This window comes from Canis lupus, chromosome 9 (genome assembly GCF_011100685.1).
Source record: "Canis lupus familiaris isolate Mischka breed German Shepherd chromosome 9, alternate assembly UU_Cfam_GSD_1.0, whole genome shotgun sequence".
Classification (NCBI taxonomy): Eukaryota; Metazoa; Chordata; class Mammalia; order Carnivora; family Canidae; genus Canis; species Canis lupus.
Window position 1 is genome coordinate 30,097,227 of NC_049230.1, and position 19,968 is coordinate 30,117,194.

Genomic DNA, 19,968 nt, shown 5'->3' on the forward strand with positions numbered 1-19,968 from the left:
GTAAAAGAGTATATACAGCTATAAATACTTCTTCAAGGTAACATGTGTACCTTCAGTTTTTCTACCTGCCTTGTACACACACAGATAATAGAGGTTGTTAAATGAAGTTCATAGAGTGTGTAGGTGTTCTCTCATCACTTGCGACAACTCTATTCTTCATGTATAATTTGAGGCACAAATAAAAATGAAACCAAGATCATGATGCCAGTGGCTAATTTTTATTTGACAAGAGTGATTTTTTAAAAGTACTGTGGGCTTTATTTAACTTAAAGCCTTTCTGCAAAGTTCAGATTGCTACTGCTTTGCAAAGCTGAATGAAAATAGATGTATTTTCCATTTACAGGTGCAAAAAACTAGGACACAGAGTGAAGGTGACTTGCTATAGAGCATAAAAGCATGAGACCCAGCAGTTTCTTGGCTCCTAGTCTGTGGCAGATTCATTAGATTGCTGTATTATATTCGTCTTCATATACCTTCATTTCATATCTTAGATAAGAATGAGCTGAAATATACCAGGAAACAGAATGCTTCTTATAAACATTGTGGTATTGCCATGAATATTTACCACTTAGTTTAATCTTCAAGCAGTTCCTCTGTTCAAGTTGATAGTAAAATGGTCCTTAAATTTCTTTTAGTATTTCTGATTTGATCAATAAAATAGGGATTTATTTATGTTATGTTTTCAAAAAGTTGAATGTTTTAGGGTATGTGCTTAAGTTAATTTTAAGTTTGAAGGTAATATTTAATTTGCATGCATATTGCCATTTATTCTATCTTTGTAACTATTATTTTACATTTTGGTTACACTAGTCCTATCTTCATTTGTATGGATAATCTTCCAAGCACAAAGTAAATTAGAAAAACAATAGTCTATCTAGTTTCATATGTCCTTTTTAGTGTAGCAATAGACCTTTACTTCTAAACTGTAATAAAAATGCTCTTCAATTTGAAAGCTTTTTGGTAATAATTGCTATTGCCCAAAATGTATTATTTACACATTTTCATCCTGATTAAATTATTTTGGAGCTCAAATTTCGAGATTGTACAAAATGGCTAATTAACAGAAAATGCATTTATATCACAATTGTGCTGTAAATGACTAATTACTTTTAAATGGCATGTGTAAAGCCAGAAAAGTGACTGAGAGCTACGTTTTCAGATTGTCGCAATTGGATGTTTGGAGAATTTATAAATATTTAAATAAAGCCCTAAAAATGATACTCATTGGTACTTCATAACTTGTTTTTAACTCTTTGGTTTTTAAATACAGGAAAAGTTATTTGAATCAGAAAGGCAAAAGAAACAATTGACAGAAGAACTCCAGAATGTGAAACAAGTAAGTGCATGTATTGTATATATGTGCTTTGTGTTAATGTGGGTAAACATATGAGGTATGCAGCAGTGATGTTGTATAATATCCTGGACCTTACAGATGTGAATAATATAGTATAAAGTAGCATAAGTTTTAAAAGCACTTTCAGAGGCTGTATCTGCACTGAAGTCTTGCTACTATTGCTCAAAGAAATTGCCTCCAAAACCAGATAACCATGGTTATCTGAAGTAAATAATCAGTCACATTGCTTTTCTATTTTTTCTTTTATTTTTCCTTTTTCTTTTCTTCTGTTTCACGTACCTCATTTTATTAAAATACAAAGCAAGAGAAGCCCTCCAAGGCAAAGCATTTTTTACTTTTATTTTTTAATACTAAAAAAGTAAACATTTATTTTTACTCTGCATCATTCTTTACAGAATTTTAGGTAGCTTGCAACAAAACAAATGCAATGGTACTATCATAAGATAGATATACAAATAAAATATTGATAAGCATAGAAAGATTAAAGAACATAGGGAGAGATCAGTGGTAATCACCTGATTTTGAATTTCCTGAACATTATCTCCACAGAAAACATAAAGTCAACAAAGAGAGCAAATAAAATCATAAAGGATTCATACCTTCAATATGACTGTGACATAAAATACCACATCCTTTAAAGTACATATAAATAGAGTAAAAAATTTTCCAACAAAGTCCTGCAGCCTTCCTGCCACTGAAACTTTGGGATACAAAGAACAGAGCCTTCAATGACTCTGTAAAAGAACAAGAAAAAACAAAACAATTAGATGAAGTACAAACACAATCCCCTCTAGAAAGAAAATCCAACAGTGAGTGCCATAATCTAAACATAGATCAGTATTGGGTGGTTCTCAGGACTTGAGAAAGTGTGCAACCAGAAGTGGCAGCCTTGGAAAATTATTGTTTCTGGAGAATAACCAAATGACCAGAAACAGAGTGGTATCCCTTGGAGATGAGGCAATAAGGAAATAAGAGGGGAAAATTAAAGATCTTGCAGGAATGAAAGAGAAACAACACATACCCATCCTTGCCGTCTACCCCCACCATGACCACCACCAACATGATCCAGAAAGAAACTGCACAGAAGAGGGTGCTGTTGAACTAAGAACGCTTTCTATGGGGGAAAAAAAGGAATAGGAAAAAAAAATAAAACTGTCCCCTTTATTAGAAAAAAACTGTGAAAAATTAGAAAATATAAATTAAAGCTTTCCTTCTGATGAAAACTCTCCAAAACAATTCAACCACAAAGCTGAAGAAAACTAACACAACACTCAAAATTCAATTAGATATCCCCAAAGCATTTTGCACTAAGAAAAAAACACCTTAAATCAGAAATTTTTATAAACTTAGAATAGAAATGATATTTTTAAAAAGCAAAAAGAAATAAAATGCGAGTTGGTAAAACTTAGGAAAGAAATAGAAGAAAAAAACAAAAGCATAACAGAAATGAAAACTAAGTTTATAAGTTATCCAAGAAAATATACAGAAAAACTAAAAGGCATTTGGGAAAAAAATCATAGCCAAGAAAATGATAATGAAATAAGTAAAAGAATTTCTTAAAGTAAAACAATTGAATAACACTAATATTTAGAACTATAATCTATAAAAACTTCCAGAAATAAGACCTGAATCTATTATTGAATACTAGAGAAATATGACCATAGAAAGATCAACTCTAGGACATATCCAGTAAACTTACTAGATTTTAGAGATATATAGAGGAAAATGCACAGTGCCTCCAAGGGAAAAGATCAGACAACTTACAAAGGCAATAGAATTTGACCAGCATCAGCCCTCTCAAAACAACAAAATAAGACCATAGTAGAGTAACATTTTCAAGAAACTAAAGGAAAGAAAGTATAAACCAAATTGTATACAGCCAAGCTGACTTTCAGATAATCAAGGTCCTGGAAAAACCATTTGGAATGTGCCAATATTCAGGGAATACTGCACACATGTAGTATTCCTGAGGAATCTAGGAAAGGTTGAGTTTCACCTAGCCAAAATAATTACTGGAATAACTGCCCAGAGTTTCCCAGAGAGTGAGCATTTCACAGATGTTATTTTATAGTTGAGACTAAAATGAGAATGAGTTTGCAGGTAAAAGAACAACACGTTAACAGTACGTCTGACAAAAAAAAAAAATTAAAAGATGCAATTTCTTTTTAAAAAATGAGAGGATAGGGCAGCCCCAGTGGCGCAGCGGTTTAGCGCCGCCTGCAGCCCAGGGCGTGATCCTGGAGACCCAGGATCGAGTCCCACATTGGGCTCTCTGCATGGAGCTTGCTTCTCCCTCTGCCTGTGTGTGTCTGCGCCTCTCTCTCTGTGTCTCTATGAATAAATAAAAACCTTTAAAAAAAATGAAAGGATAAAGGAGGGGGAAAAAAAGAGGAAAATAGAATATAACAGCTTCATTGTTTAAGTAAAGGTATCATTTAAAACTGATGTCAAATAGTAAAAGATTGAGTTAAAATAAAAAAAAAGATTGGGTTAAAATAGAGGAGATTTTAGGCACTATAAAAAATAATAATACAAAGGTAACCTATAGAATGAAAATACAAATCCTCCTAAATACAAAAAGGAAAAAAAAAAGCAAAAGGAACACACAAAATAAACACATATATGTATATGATAATTTCAACAAAATATGATGAAATTGAGACCAAACATAATAGTTACTTCAATTAACATCAATGGGATTAACTCATCTATTAAAAACTTGTCCTAGAAAAATATAGTTTACCAAAACTGACCTCAATAGAGATAGAAAGCTTAACAGACCAATTTCCATTAAAAAATAAAGTTATCAAGAAACTAGATAAGATATCTAGAAAAGGACCAGGCCAGATGTTTCACAGAGAAATTTAAACAAACCTTTGGCAATCCCAAAACTACATAAGTGTCCTAAAGAATAAAAAATTGAAAGAAAATTTCCAAATTCTTTTTTTGAAGCTAGTGTAACATTGATGCCTAAACCTGATAAAAACACAAAAAAAGAAAATGCAATTAGACTAGAATAACAACTAGGGGCATATGAATTAGGAAAAAAAAAAAAAGCCATCTGCTTGCAGATGACATAATAGTAATCCAGAAAACTGTAGACAGTCAATGATAAAACTAACTCAATGAAAAATTCACAAGCTAGCAAGATATAAATATGCAAAACCCAATTTCATCCATAGACACAAATAATAACCAGTTAGAAGTTTTAACAGTTGAGAAGCCAAAAATGATGTAGAAAAATTGGCAAAAGACATGGACACCCCAAAAATGTTATTAAAATGCCCCTTAATTATATGAAAATATAATTTTTCTCATAATAAGAGAAATACCAATTAAATCTATACTAAGATATGACTTCCATTTTTTAGTAATCATAGGGGAAACACTGGAGGAAGACATCTTCCAACAGAAAACAACTTTAAAACCTGGATGTTATACAATAGGCAATTACCAAAGAAATTAGAGAGTGAATATAATCAGACAAACTGCTCTACCTGGCTTTAAGCCTGGAGCTAACATAATCTGACACTGTTGGAAATAGACCTACACTTAGAGTCATTTGATATTCCAAAAGGTTCACAGATCATTCACTGGGGAAAAGATGCTCGTTATAATACATGAGAGTAGAATAAGGGAATATTTGAGAAAAAGAAATGAATCTCAGCCCCTACCTCATGTCATACTCAAAAACTGTGAATGGATTAGAGATCTAAACATAAAAACATTAAAATAATTAAATTCTAGAAAAAAACTTTCGTGATCCTGAGTTAAGTAATGTTATTAAACTGTAACCTAAAATCAGTAAATTTTGCTATATTGAAATTTACTATAGATAAATTCTGCCTCAACAAAGGTTTGTCTGTTTGGTGTTTTTTGGTTTTTGGTTTTTTGTTGTTGTTGTTGTTGTTTTTGTTTTTGTTTTTCCTTTTGGTCTTTTTAAGAAAAACCATACCAATACCATTTCTCACCCATCACATTAGCAAAAATTCAAAACTTGACAGAGGGCAGCCCTGGTGGCTCAGCGGGTTTAGCGCCGCCTCCAGCCCAGGGCGTGATCCTGGAGACCCGGGATCAAGTCCCACATCAGGCTCCCTGCATGGAGCCTGCTTCTCCCTCTGCCTATGTCTCTCTCTCTGTGTCTCTATAAATAAATAAATAAAATGTTAAAAAAAAAAAAAAAAAAAACTTGACAGAACTCTGTTGGTGAGGGTGTTTCAAAACAGGCATTTTCATTGGGAATGCAAAATGGTACTCCTGTGAAGAACTGGTAGTTCTAACAAATCTACATATCACTTGCCCTTTTACCTGACAATCTCATGTATAGGAAGTTGCCCTGACGATACACCTTTAATAGAATTAAAATATATGCACACAGTATTGCAATATTATTTGTAATTAGAAAATATTGGAAACTGCCTTAATCTCTCTCGAGTAATGTGATTTCCAGAAAATACTACCAAGTAAAAAAAACAAAATTCAAAAGAGTGTATATAGTATGCAGTATTTAATAAACAAGAGCAGTTATATATCTATTTATCTTTTACAAAAGACAGCAAAGGAAGAGTAAACTACACAGTGATGAAGCTGGTTATCTATGATGTTGGTGGACACACAGTGGATAAGATATAGGAGGGACTAACACCTATCTGAGAATAACTTTATACAATTTTTACTTAGGGGTGCATGTTAATATTATATACATTCAAAAATAAAACAAGCAATAAAAATAAGAGAAAATGAACTTAACGCTGCAAACAAATGAATCCATTCGTATTTCAAATGAATACCATATGCATACTAAAGGAAAACAAAAGAAAACCAATTCAAGTAACTTATGAACACAGTATTTGTGTTCAGACTTTGACAGGTTGGGGTTGAATTGGAAGAGAATTGCAAACAAATCCTGAACTTTTTTTTAGTATTTTGTTGTTTTAATGGTACAGGCAAAGCAATTCTGAGACCATTTTACATGTGGCATATAGGTTTTAGCAAATGTGTTGTCATTGAGAGCCAGAATCTCAATGAAAAAGTATAGCCATATAAAACAGAAGGAAGGAAGTCAAAAAACAATCCTGTGGTTCGGATTCCAATTTGGAGATATTGTAAGCGTGTCATTTCACGCTAAAATATATATGTGTATGTGCATATGACTATATATGTGGTGTATCTATATGTATGTGTATGTATGCATATACAAATTGTATATCTGCATATATATGAATGAGTAATCTATATATATTCATTCCCTGGCTCTGTCAGCTATAAGAGCCAAGGAGCAGACACCCTAATAGCAATGAGCACAAAGCATATCTAAGTGCCCAGATATCATTCACTACTAAAGGAACCCAGTTTCCTTGAAGAAATGACTAATTTAAGTATTAGGGGAGGGTAAGTACAAGATGAACTTGGAATATTTCATCTAGCCAGAAAATAAGGAAGTGCTCAAAATGATAGGGTCATGTCGCAAGGAACAAGCTTGAAAAGGGCTCCCGCTGGCCAAATCTGGAAGAACTTGATTACCAAAATAATTAAATACAGTATGAATTGCAGACCATTGAAAAACTCGTAGTAATTCCTAAGTCCATACCATTAGTGAATAGATTAATTAGTTAATTAATGGGAAGAAAGGAGAGCTCTTGTTCATTATAGACTACTGTTGAATGCTGATGTAACTACAGAGAGGCCGCCAGATCTGGGAAATCAGCATTTTGCATCTGTGTTAGTATAGACTGAATCAGGCTGGAGTCATCAGATGCTAAATCTAGGGGGGAATTTTGATGAAGAGCAGAGTATTTACATATTTACATGATTTTAAAGTAGCTCTCTATAAACTGCTTATTAATTGCTAGGGGAAAATAATAATTATAGAGTAGTGAAATAAAACAACACCTTGACTGGTGCTAAAAATTGATAACACCAATGAAGAACAGATGGAGAATGTGACTCCAAATGTGAAACCTTGAAAAGGACACATCACCTATGTAGTATTCTGGCTGAGAATGTGTAACCTGAATCTAGCCATGAGGAAACATTAGACAAACCCAAGATCAGAGATAGTTTTATTTTTTTTTAAAGGAGTGTGTTTGAGAGAGAGAGAGACAGAGAGACAGGGAAAAGGAGCACAAGAGAAAGGCAAAAGGGTTGTATTAAAAAAATATCAGTGTCATTAAAAAAAGAAGAAAGAAAGGCAATAAAAAGCCCCAGATGAAAAGAGTCTAAGCAGTGCAGCCCGGGTGGTTCAGCAGTTTAGCACCACCTTCGGCCCAGGGCGTGATCCCAGAGATCAGGGATGGAGTCCCACATCAGGCTCCCTGCATGGAGCCTGCTTCTCCCTCTGCCTGTGTCTCTGCCCCCCCACCCCCGCCCTCTGTGTGTGTGTGTGTGTGTCTGTCCCCTGAATAAATAAATAAAGTCTTAAAAAAAAAAAAGAGTTAAATATAGGGAAATATAAGACCTGGCCATAGTAGATTGGATCCTGCACTGAAATGGGAAAAAATGTTCTAAAGGATATTATTGAGTCAATTGACAAAATTGGAATACAGATGGTAGATTGAGTAAAAGTATTGAATCAGTATTAAATTTCCTAAATTTGACAACTATACTGTGATTATGTGAGAATATACTTAAGAAATACTGAAGTTTTTAAGGGTGAAGAGCCATGATATGTGTAACCCTCAAAAAAGGCTAAGAAAAAAAATCGTGTGTGTGTGTGTGTATATATATATATGTATTTTGTGTATATACATCTGTATTCATGTGTGTGCATGTATATATGTGTGTACTTATATATGAAAGAAATTGAGAATATTCAGAATCTCAGCAACAGCAACCTTGAAATATCAGCAGCTTACAAGATTACTTTATTTCTCACTCATGAACATGCTAGCAAAAGGATGAATCTGATGAATTAGGTATATCTGAAGAGTATGAGAATGTTCTTCATATTATACCTAATCCTTGCAACCCTTGGGTACATTTGAAATTATTTCAAATAATTTTGAAGCCCAGGTGACTCAGCGGTTTAGTGCCACCTTCAGCCCAGGGCCTGATCCTGGAGATCTGGGATCAAGTCCCACGTCAGGCTCCCTGCATACCATGCAGGTGCCTGTTTCTCCTCTGCCTGTGTCTCTGCCTTTCTCTGTGTCTCTCATGAATAAATAAATAAAATCTTTTAAAAAAAAAATCCAAATAAAAAGTTTTTGAAAGTCCTCTATTTTTTGGCCACTTTTCAGACTCTTATTAAGTATTTTTATACTTTGGTATGCCTTTTTTGTTATTTTATTTTTAAAGATTTTATTTATTTATTTATTTATTTATTTATTTATTTATTTATTTATTTATTTATTTATTTGAGAGAGAAAGAACATAACCAGGGGAAGAGGGAGAGAGAGAAGCAGACATCCCCAAACAGGGGCCTAATATGGGGCTTGATCCCAGGACTCTGGGATCATGACTGGAGCTGAAGGCAGGCACTTAATCAACTAAGCCACCCAGGCTCCTCTTTTTTGGTTATTTTAATTCTGTGTCTTCAATATTTGCATCAGTTTATATGGCCAGCCTTTTTTACATTTTAGTGTTTGTTTGCATCTTGAAAGTAGACATTTATACATCTTTGTTATTTTTTACATTTAGAACAAATTAGAGGGTGGGGTGTTTTTCTATGTTTAATTTAAATTTTCTTTTCTCCTAAATGTTTAGCGCTTAAACGCTTTAGGATATCAAGCATGCTTGACAAAATAATTCCATTAAGGGCTAATTAAGAAATGAATGTAAAGAAATATTAAATTTTGGGGGTTTTTTTCCTCGCAATACCTATTTCTTCCACTTGAGGCCCTCCTGTATTTATTTCTCTGAATTGGATTAGTTTCTGGTTTTAGGGAAGGTCAGGTCTTCATGAATAAATTATCTACGACAAATCTGTATCAGAACTTTACAAGATTCAATAGGAAAAAATGGGACATAAATGAAAAAACAAACAGGAAAAGGAATCTTATATGAAGAATGGTGAATTAGCATGAGGAGTAATGTGGGAGATAACGGACTTTGGAGATAGACCACACAGGTTTATCTGGATCCTACCTCTTTCTTTGCTTTTGACCTTGGGCAAACTACTTCATCTTGCCAAGCCTCAGTTTTATCATTTCTAAAAAGAGTTTGATAACAGAATCCCTCAAAAAACTGTCAGAAGTATTAAGATAAATAATATAAATGTGAACAGCTCATAGTAAGCATTCAACAAATATAAACTATCATCGTCATTATTATAAATAATAGAAAAAGAAATATTAGGTGCTGAAAAAAGATGTGGGAATGATTTGTTTTAACCATTTAATTTAGAGGAGGAAAATCTAATCTGGGTGTGAGAATAATGGTACTTTTTATAGAAAGGGTGACACATACTTGAACTGGGCCAGACATAGAAAGGAAAGAGCATTCCAGACAGACAGCACAGCATGCAAATCATGCTACAAAAGAAAAAGTCTTGTTTTGGGATGCCTGGATGACTCAGTTAACTGTTCAACTCTTGATTTCAGCTCAGGTCATGACCTTAGGGTCATGAGATTGAGTCCCACATCAGGCTCTGCACGGGTGTGGAGCCTGCCTGAGATTCTCTCCCTCTCCCTCTCCCCATACCCTCTCTGTCTCTAAAAAAAAAAGTCTTGAGAGTCAGAATAGGCCTTTTGCACACTAACTGTACTGCTATTTGTTAGTATGTTTGTGTCTAAAAATATAATGATATCTGTCTTATAACTTGTTCATAGGAATTTAGAGTTTCAGAGCTTAAAACTGTCAGGAATATAGTAGGTTCCTCAAAAATAATAGCTTTGATGTATATTCTTTTATCATCATCATCATCATCATCATCAAAGGCCCAGGAATATAAGGGAGCTATGGACAGAAGAAAAGTGTTAAAAAGTGAAATTTGAGTTGGGTGTGTTGGGACCAAAGCACATAGGCATTTGGATACCAACCTAAGATTTTAGACCACAGACTGCCTCTGAAGATATTTGACAAGGGAAAAAATGATCAACTTGCTTTACCTATAATCTGACCCCTTTCTTTCCTACACATTCTGTATCTAACCTGTTAGCCCTAATTTTTAAAAATTGCAGAATTTTACCACTTTTCACCATTTCCATCACTAATCTAAGACACCATCATCTGCTGCCTGTGTTGTAATGACAGCTTCCTACCCAAACACCCTGCTCTTACTCTTGCCTCACCGCCATACAGTCTAATCTGAACAGAGCACCCAGAAGGATCCTTTTAAAACTTAAAGTGAGGGGCTACCTGGGGGGCTCTGTTGGTTACCACCTGCCTCTTGATTTCAGCTCAGGTCATGATTTCAGGGTCCTGGGATTGAGACCTGCATCAGGTTCCGTGCTCAGTGCAATCCGCTTGAGATTCTTTTTCCCTTTCCTTCTGCCGCTTCCACTTATGTTTCTCTCTCTCTCTCTCCCTCTCTCTCTCTCTCTCAAATAAATAAATCTTAAAATCTTTAAAAAATATTTTTTGAAAACTTAAGTTAGGACTCTCTAGGGGTTTCCATCTCAGAGTAAAAACCAAAATCCTACAAGTAGTAGCCTACAAGTAAATGTGAGAGCCTACCTGATCTGCCTTCTCCATGTTTCTCTTACCTCAGTGACCTCATCTCTTATCACTCTAGCCCCTCCCCTCCCTACACCATCCACTCCACTGACCTCCAGCCCTTACTATGTGTGGAGTTGTTTTGTGGTATTATTAATTGCTTTCTTACATGTTATATGCTTGTCATATTTTTGTCCTTTATATCTCTCAACTGGAGGGTAAGTTTCAGAGGGCAGCTATCTTTGATGTGTTCTCTGATTTATATTAGAATAATATCTGACATTGATTAGGTACTCAGTAAATATTTGATTAATAGATAAAGGATGAATGAAGACTGTCAATACTTAAAAATATTAACAGTAAGTTGGGAAGTAACTGAAGATCAGAGAAGAGACTTTTGTGATAGTGTAGACCAGCACTGTCCAGGAGAGATATAAAGAAAGCCATACTGTTAATTTTCTGGTAGCCACCTTTTTAAAACAGTAATAAATAGGAGAATTTTTTTTTTAAGATTTTATTTTATTTTTTATTTATTCATGAGAAACAGAGAGAGAGAGAGGCAGAGACAGGCAGAGGAAGAAGCAGGCTCCATGCAGGGAGCTGGATGCAGGACTCGATCCCGGGTCCCCAGGATCAGGCCCTGGGCTGAAGGCAGTGCTAAACCGCTGAGCCACCCGGGCTGCCCAGGAGAAATTATTTTAAATAGATTTTATTTAGTATAATATGTGTAAAATATCATTGAATGTGCAATGTTAAAAATTCATTGATGAGAGTTTTTTTTTTTTTTTTTAAGATTTTATTTATTTATTCATGAGAGAGAGGGGGGCGGGGCAGAGACACAGGCAGAGGGAGAAGCAGGCTCTATGCAGGGAGCCCTACATGGGACTCGATCCCAGGTCTCCAGGATCAGGCCCTGGGCTGAAGGCAGCACTAAACCGCTGAGCCACCCGGGCTGCCCTGATGAGAGATTTTTACATTCTTTTTCCGTACTGTATCTTTGACGTCCAGTGTTACATTGAGAATATATCTTATTTTGTACACTAAATTTTCAGTGGAAATACTGGATCTGTGTTTCGATTTAATAAGATTTATTATTGAAAAAAAATTCATATACCCAAATGTTCCAAACACACTTAAAAATTTTCTACTAACTGAATGCCAAAATCTTTTTCTTTTAATATTTGCATCCATATGGATAAAACTATTTCATTTTTTTCTAGAAGACTTCATCTTTCAAGCAAACGTATCTTTTCAAATTAAGTATATCACTAATTCTTATTACTATTAATGTCAAATTCGAAGGAGTATTTTACATATTGAAAGCAACTCTAAACTTAGTATCTCCGTAGCATACCTCAAATTTTTCTTAGTTTTTATAACTAATTTACCTAACACTATTAATAATTAAAATCTGCATATTGATTTATGGTAGAAAAATACATAAAATCATTGTTGATGTGTAGTATTAAAAGTTTTAATGTCAGTTTGAATTCTTATACTTGTTCAGCTTCACAAATAAGGTTTTCCTTTTCTTGGATCTTTAAGTTTAGCTCATTTATGTGCAGTGTGATGGTTTTTTTTTTTTTTTTTTGTCTTTGTTGATTGAATATTAGGCAAGCTTTCCTTTTGTTTTAAGAAAATTTTGAATTGATGTTAAAAATATGATAAATCTGGGGATGCCTGGGTGGCTTAGGGGTTGAGCGTCTGCCTTTGGCTCAGGGTGTGATCCCGGGGTCCTAGGATTGAGTCCCACATCGGGCTTCCTGCATGCAGCCTGCTTTTCCCTCTGCCTATGTGTCTTGCCTCTCTCTCTCTGTCTCTCGTGAATAAATAAATAAAATCTTAAAAAAAATATATGGTAAATCTTTGTAAAACTCTTCTACAACTCAGCCAAGGAGCATTAGCAAAGAACATAGGATCATTAAATTCATTGTCATCTAAACTTAATGAAAAGTTACAGAATTTGCACATATATACCAAATAAAGTTAACTGTTTGGTATATGACATTTTTCACACATTCAGCTGCAAAGAACTTTGCACATATACATTACACATGTATTGTACAGTGGAATGCAGCAATAAAGAAAATAATCTCTTGTTTGAAAATGTCAATAAATTTGAATTTTTTTTTAAGAGTTTATTTGAGAGAGATAGTACATGCAGGAGTGGGGGGAGCTTAGGGAGAGGGAGAAGCAGACTCCCTACTATGCAGGACTCCAGGGACATCCTGGGACTCCAGGATCATGACTTGAGCTGAAGGCAGATGCTAAACCAACTGAGCCACCCAGGTGCGCCAATAAATTTGAATTTTTGATCCAACATAGCTGGAGCACCATCCATTATGATAATCAGTTTTATTCATTGTGCAGCTTAATCTCTTCTTTGAAAGGTATAAAAGTTAAAAATAGATCATAAGTTTGATGTTTATGCTGCAAATTGACAGCTTTTTGTCATAAATTTGGAAGTCCTTTAAGATAATATCGTGTGAAGCTTGAATTAGTGTCTCCTATATCACATGGCTCACCTAAAGCTGAAGACAGGTACTTGTAGTGTTTCAAATTTTGAATCAATGGATCACTGATATTGTTAGAAAGTTCTTATGTTGTAGAGACATTTGTTTATAACTTAATTAAAGCTTTCATTTTTGGTAAAATATCTCTTCTAGCCTTTTATTATAAGTGAAATTACCATCTTGACCTAAAAATAATTTACTCTTTTGTGCAACAATCCAAGCCATCTTATAGCTGGCCAAAGGTGGTCCAGGACCACTAGTGTCAATAACACCTAGAACTTAGAAATGCAGAGTCTCACATGCCACCCCAGACCTACTGAATCAGTATCCATATATAACAAGTCCTGAGGTGATTTGTAGACACCTGAATATTTGAGAAGCACTTGTCCAGATAATAAGCAGTAGAAGGTTTAACCCGTTAGTAGCAATGGAAGTACACCAATAAGGTCTGTGTGAAAGATGCCATGAGAATAGAGTCAACCAGACTTAGCAGTGCTAGAATGTACAGTAATAGAGCAGTCAAGGCTCTGTAACTTAGTGATTGAGAGACTGTAATGATTCATAGTATTCATAGTATTATTTAATGTATATTTTCTAGTTTTAATACAAATAATTTAAAATATGCGTGTGTTTGTATATACAAACGCATACATACTGGCACAAATATTCATTTCAGAATTACACACAATAAAAAAATATACTACCCAAAATCAACCATAAAACTTCATTTTTTAAATATATTGACTATGCATACCATTCAGCTTCTTTAATGTATATAGAATGATATTATTCTGTTTGGGTTTTTTTTAAGATTTTATTTATTTATTCATGAGAGACACAGCAAGAGAGAGAGGCAGAGACACAGGCAGAGGGAGAAGCAGGTTCCATGCAGGGAGCCTGATGTGGGACTTGATCCCGGGTCTCCAAGATCATGCCCTGGGCTGAACCACTGAACCACTGGGCCACCAGGGCTGCCCTATTATTCTGTTTAAGAAGATTGCAGCGATACAAATGAATTGTTAATGAAAGAGTTCCTGTGCTTTGTTGAAAATGTTAAAATTCTAACTTCTCAAGAATTTCTTTTTTCACAATTAACAAAACAGTCTTTAAAAATGACAAATAGAGAATGTCTGTAACTCTCTTTAAAATATTTAAAACCCAGAAACTTGAGTTGTATGAAATTTGGCAATGTTCTTTTCCCTTTGTTTGGTACCCTTTTGTAGGTCTTGACATGAAGTTAGCTCAGTACTAATAACTACACTGTGTAAATCCTTTAAATACATGGGTAACCTGATTATTAAAATACGACTCAATTGATTTTCAATTTTTTTTTTACAATGATGGTTACCAGTTGCTTAAAAAGGGAGGAGAGAAGACAATTGAATATCCTTTGTTCACTCACTTATAAACTTTTAATTGCATTATTGTGAGACAGTGGCCTGATCATAAAAACAGAATAATCTCTCCATTTGAAGGTCAATTAGTTATTTTAAATTATGGAAATTTGTTTACCTTTACTTAGTGTAGTGGCGCAAAAAGAAAGCAATGAAGAACTGAAAGAGAGGGGAAAATGAAGGGAGGAGGAGGAAAGAAATCAGTAAAAAGGAAAGGACGCACTATGAAGAGACCCTTTCTCATTGGAAGGATCAGGTGCATTGCTTTTTTCAACCAGGGCTGGCGTACTCACCGTTTTATAAGGAATTGGCTGCACTGTTCTCTAAAATCTCAGTATTTTTGATGAGTTTTTATGCCTTACAGAATAGCCTCACCTTACTGTTTAAAATCATGAGCCACAATTTCCCACGAAATTAGACTTCTCGTTATTTTTTTTTTTCAAGTCCTAACAACTTTTAACAGGCATGGGCCGTTCTTCTAACAACTTCCTTTGATCAACAGCTTTCTAAAACGTACTCTCATGCTTAAGTTGTTTCAAGTTCCTTTCAGCAGTGTGTTATGACCTAAGGCAGCAGTGAAGTGGTGAACAGTGCAAAGCCAAAGTATTCGGCTTGTCTGAACCAGCCTTTGCCTTAAAGAAACCATGGGAAATTGCGTTTGGCAACTTCTTTAGGTTTCAGATAAGCCCAGTTGCAGTCGGCCTCACCTGTGGAAAGATTGGTTTGAATGCTTGACAGGAGCATGAAGCCCTGAGGCAGAAACATAAGGTCAGATCAACACAGGAGTCTCTATGGACAGTTGAGGTGTCTTGTGAGCTGTTTTGGTTGATGGATGAACAACAGAGGAACCTAACAACAGATTAAATATATCTCTAAAAGTAACAACACTACAATGTGATTACTAAAAAAATATTCGTGTTTTCATGCTTTTGAAGATTGTGTTCTTAGTGCCTTTATTAAAGAAATAGTAAAGACTTTAATTTTTAGAAACGATATCAGTTCACACACTTTATTTATTTATTTATTTATTTATTTATTTATTTATTTATTTATTTTTTAGTGATCTGAACTTTTTATAGTATTTCAATATAGCACTAGTAGATATTCTAAGATGCTGTCTCATCTTTAGAAAGGAAAAGAAGAAAAATACATTTATATGATGTGTCAGTCTTTTCTGTTCTAAAAGGGTACTATAGTAAAATATTCCTATGTTTCCATTTCAGATGGTCACTTGTGACCTCAAAATGTCAACTTTTGTTTTCTGTTAAAAACCCTCTTTACAAGCATCCCTCATGCTACTCTTTTATAGCCACAGCCACCTCCTTCCGTTCTTCCTCCACTAACGCCTTGCAACCAGTAATCTGTTCTCTATCTCTATAATTTTGTCATTTCAAGAATGTTATGTAAATGTGATCATACAGTATGTCACTTTTGAGCATTGGCTTTTTTCACTCAGCAAAATTCCCTTGGGACACATCCAGGTTGTTGCATGTATCCATAGGTTTTTCTTTTTTATTGCCAAGTGCTTATAAAACTGGTGAAATCTGATTATGTTTGGTGCATTGTATCAATGAAGTTTTCTGATTGTGATACTCTATTACAGTCATGCAAATTATAACCACTGGAGGAGGCTTATTGAATACGGGGAACCTCTGTATTATTTCTTACAGCTGTGTATAATCTACAGTTATTTTTTTTTAAGATTTTATTTATTTATTCATGAGAGACACGGGGCGGGGGAGAGAGAGAGAGAGAGAGAGAGAGGCAGAGACACAGGCAGAGGGAGAAGCAGACTCCATGCAGGGAGCCCAACGTGGGACTCAATCCCGGGTCTCTAGGATCACACCCCGGGCCGAAGGTGGCACTAAACCACTGAGCCACCCAGGCTGCCCCTACAGTTATCTTTAAATAATTTATTATAAGCCAAAACCTAAGCCTTTTTAAGAAAAGGAATTATAAAGCTCTTAAAATGATAGCAATCTGAGTAGAGAAACTTACTTAAAAAAAACTTGGTCAAATTTATTTTCCAACATTAATTCCCTTTTTGTGAATCAAAATATGACCCATGTACTTTCCAATATTAGACTTTGCCCAAGGAACTGCCTAAGTTTAAGACAGCTTGCTTGGAAAAGGAACACAAGAACAGCCCAGTTGGCATCCCTGTTTGCCCAGACACCAGCCGTATCCAGTGATTCACTGGACGTGAACGTGACATTTTGATCAAGCATTGGCAAACAAAGATGTCTGTTTCAGAATCCCCATTCCCAAATAGTTTTCTTTTTATGTAGAAAGGTCTTACCATTTTAAGAAAATCTGAGAGAAATTTTATCCTGTTGATAGTACAGAACCCATTTGAATGCAGATCAATTAGAATCACAGAATTTTCAAAGTTAGAGGAATTTGGAAGGGAAGTGATCTTAATCTTCATAGAAACCTTCCAGTTCATTTGATGACAGTATTTTCTGTAGTTGTTTGGCTTAGATAGAACTGATGTTGGGGTTCTGGGTTCTCTGCTGTGAGCCACTTATTTTCTGGCTGTTCAGGGACCAGTTCAGCACTCTGTCATCAATTGTTTCACACATGCCTTGTAAGCCTTACAAAGGAGACTTGGCAAAGGAATTTAAGAAACATTTATTAAATGCTCTTTTCTATGGATGCACTGGGAAAGTTAAATGTACTCTTTATGAGGAACTCTTAATCCAGTGAGAAGACAGTAAAATAGGGCAAAACCATTACTTCCTAGAAAGCATTGCAGAATAGGTGCCTTCTAGCTGGTAAGTTGTCAGAGGCATGTTTGTCTACCAAAATAGGCATTACTCCCTTTAAATTTTCTTATTTAACTTAAAAAGGTACAACTTTCTAATATTTCAATAGTTGCTAAAGCACACCTTTCAGGGTATGTTTTAAACATCTATGTAAATGGCAAACATTTTATGTTTCTTGATGTGAGAGCAATATATATTAATTTGCTGACAAACTAGTAAATTTTACCCATGGAGGAAGTAGTGATAAGGCGGTTGACACTATAAAACTCTTATCTTGGCAGTTTATTTTACTATGTGAGAAACACTTTCAGTACTCTTACTTCAGTGTGGGACTCCTGACATTGTGTTAAGTGATTTATTCACAAATTATTTCAGAATTAAAACCAAGACTTCTCTAGTCATACCTTAACCCTACATAAATAAATCACCCTTTTTGAAAATACTGTACTTTGATTTATTGATATCCATGTTAGATACCAAGGATTGTCTGTGACCGGGAGTTTCAAATCAAATTGTGAATTCCATCACAATTCTTTAATATTGAAGGTAGCTGATTCCCTGATCTGATTGCTGGTGACATTCTGCTACTCCTGACCATATGCCCTTCATGTTATCTGTATCCCCTCCCATTCTTTTTGCTACTTGGCTTCTCATATTCTTAAAAACTGTTTTCCCTCTTTCCTAATCATTTTATAAGATCTCCTGACATTGTAGTTATTAACCCTCTTTCTACCAAATATTTTGTAAATATGTTCCCCTATATACAAATTGCCTTTCTAATTTTCTCAAAGACTTTTTAATACAGGTGTTTTTGTGTTGTCAAATCTTTTTCTTTGTGCTTCTCCTTTTAATAATTTTTAAAAGTGCATTCCTTGCCAGATTTCAGGTACACATAACCTAATTTTCCACTCCCCTGCCCCCATTCTGTCTTTATTTAACCCATCTTTGAAATTATTTTGTTTGGTATATGGAATGAGATGAGGGACTACACTTTCTACTTTTGTTTTCCCAAATAATTTGTTGTGGCAACTACTCAATGTGTTGTGGTATCTTTATTACCATAGATTAAACTATATATAATCTAGGGTCTGTTTGGGGCTTTCTGATCTTTCAATTGCTTTGTCAATAAATATTTATTGGGTGAATGAGAGTTTTATATAACTCTTCTTTGGCCAATACCAACTATTGTGTAGCTTTATTTATGCCTTAAATCTTTGAGCCATATCTCACCCTGTTTTTTTCTTTCTTGTTACTGTTTTTCAAAATTTGCATACCAGTTCTAATTTCTTTTTCTTCCAAATGAATTTAAGAATATTATTATCTTACTATCTAGCTTACAACTTAGAACTCTTGGTCAAGTTCCTACAAAACAAAACACAATTTAGTAAAACTGTGATTCCAATTGAATTAAAACTCTAAAAAATAAATTGGAAGGAATATATTTGTTTTGAAGCCATCTCTCTTAAACCCCAAACTTCAGATAAATTCTAAATGTTTAATAGCTACTAAAAAGTAGCCTTTGAGTTGTAGCAAGTTTCAGTGAGCAGAGTTTACATTCTGTTCAGGAAAGGAAATTTCGGATACTATAAATGTTTCCTTCAGTACATTTGTAATCAGAATTGAAGAAGTAAGAAAATAGTTTTTCTTTTATGTCAACCTCTACTAAACCAGTAAAATGCAAGGTTAGGGTTAAATACATTTAACTGGATTTTTTTTTCTAAGATTTTATTTATTCATTTATGGGAGACCCAGAGAGAGAAAGAGAGAGAGAGAAAGAGGCAGAGACACAGGCAGAGGGAGAAGCAGGCTCCACCCAGGGAGCCCGACGTGGGACTCGATCCCGGGTCTCCAGGATCACGGCCTGAGCCAAAGGCAGACACTTAACAGCTCAGCCACCCAGGCGTCCCATTTAACTGGATTTTAATTTATTAATATTTATATTGTGAACAAGTTACATGGTAAAATTTATCAGATAGCTGTCCCAGTGTGTCTGTCTTTGATTAGAGACTTCTGTTTATAGACAGAGATTGAAGATTGTTTCTTTGGTTTTCTTTGATGTTCAGAGTCAGAGCTCAATTTTGCACCTTTTGGAGAATGAGGCAGGTGCAGGTAGAAAAGCTGACAGCTCTTGGGAGGGTTAATTAGAGCTAATTATAATTTGATTGACCTGCTTTTCTTCCAGAAAGCTTAACCAAATCTTCCTTTGCAAAATGAGGACTTTGCTTTTTCAGACAAACTAAAGAAAATATTTGTTTCTTGGATTTGCAAATGTCTATCATTTTACACACTTTACAAGAAGTGTCACCACATAATTTGTGGAAGAAGGGATATGGGTGGGGTGGGAAAGGACC

General features: G+C 34.8%; 1 protein-coding gene across 29 annotated transcripts in view; it reads left to right on the forward strand.

The window, feature by feature from the left end:
• STXBP4 (syntaxin binding protein 4) overlaps positions 1-19,968 on the forward strand; it is a 213,656-nt gene that overhangs the window by 59,189 nt on the left and 134,499 nt on the right. For all 29 annotated transcript variants that reach the window (XM_038547771.1, XM_038547784.1, XM_038547778.1 and 26 more), the window contains one exon: positions 1,271-1,336. In XM_038547771.1, the coding sequence (XP_038403699.1) occupies positions 1,271-1,336 (66 nt within the window). The remainder of the gene's footprint in view (positions 1-1,270; positions 1,337-19,968) is intronic.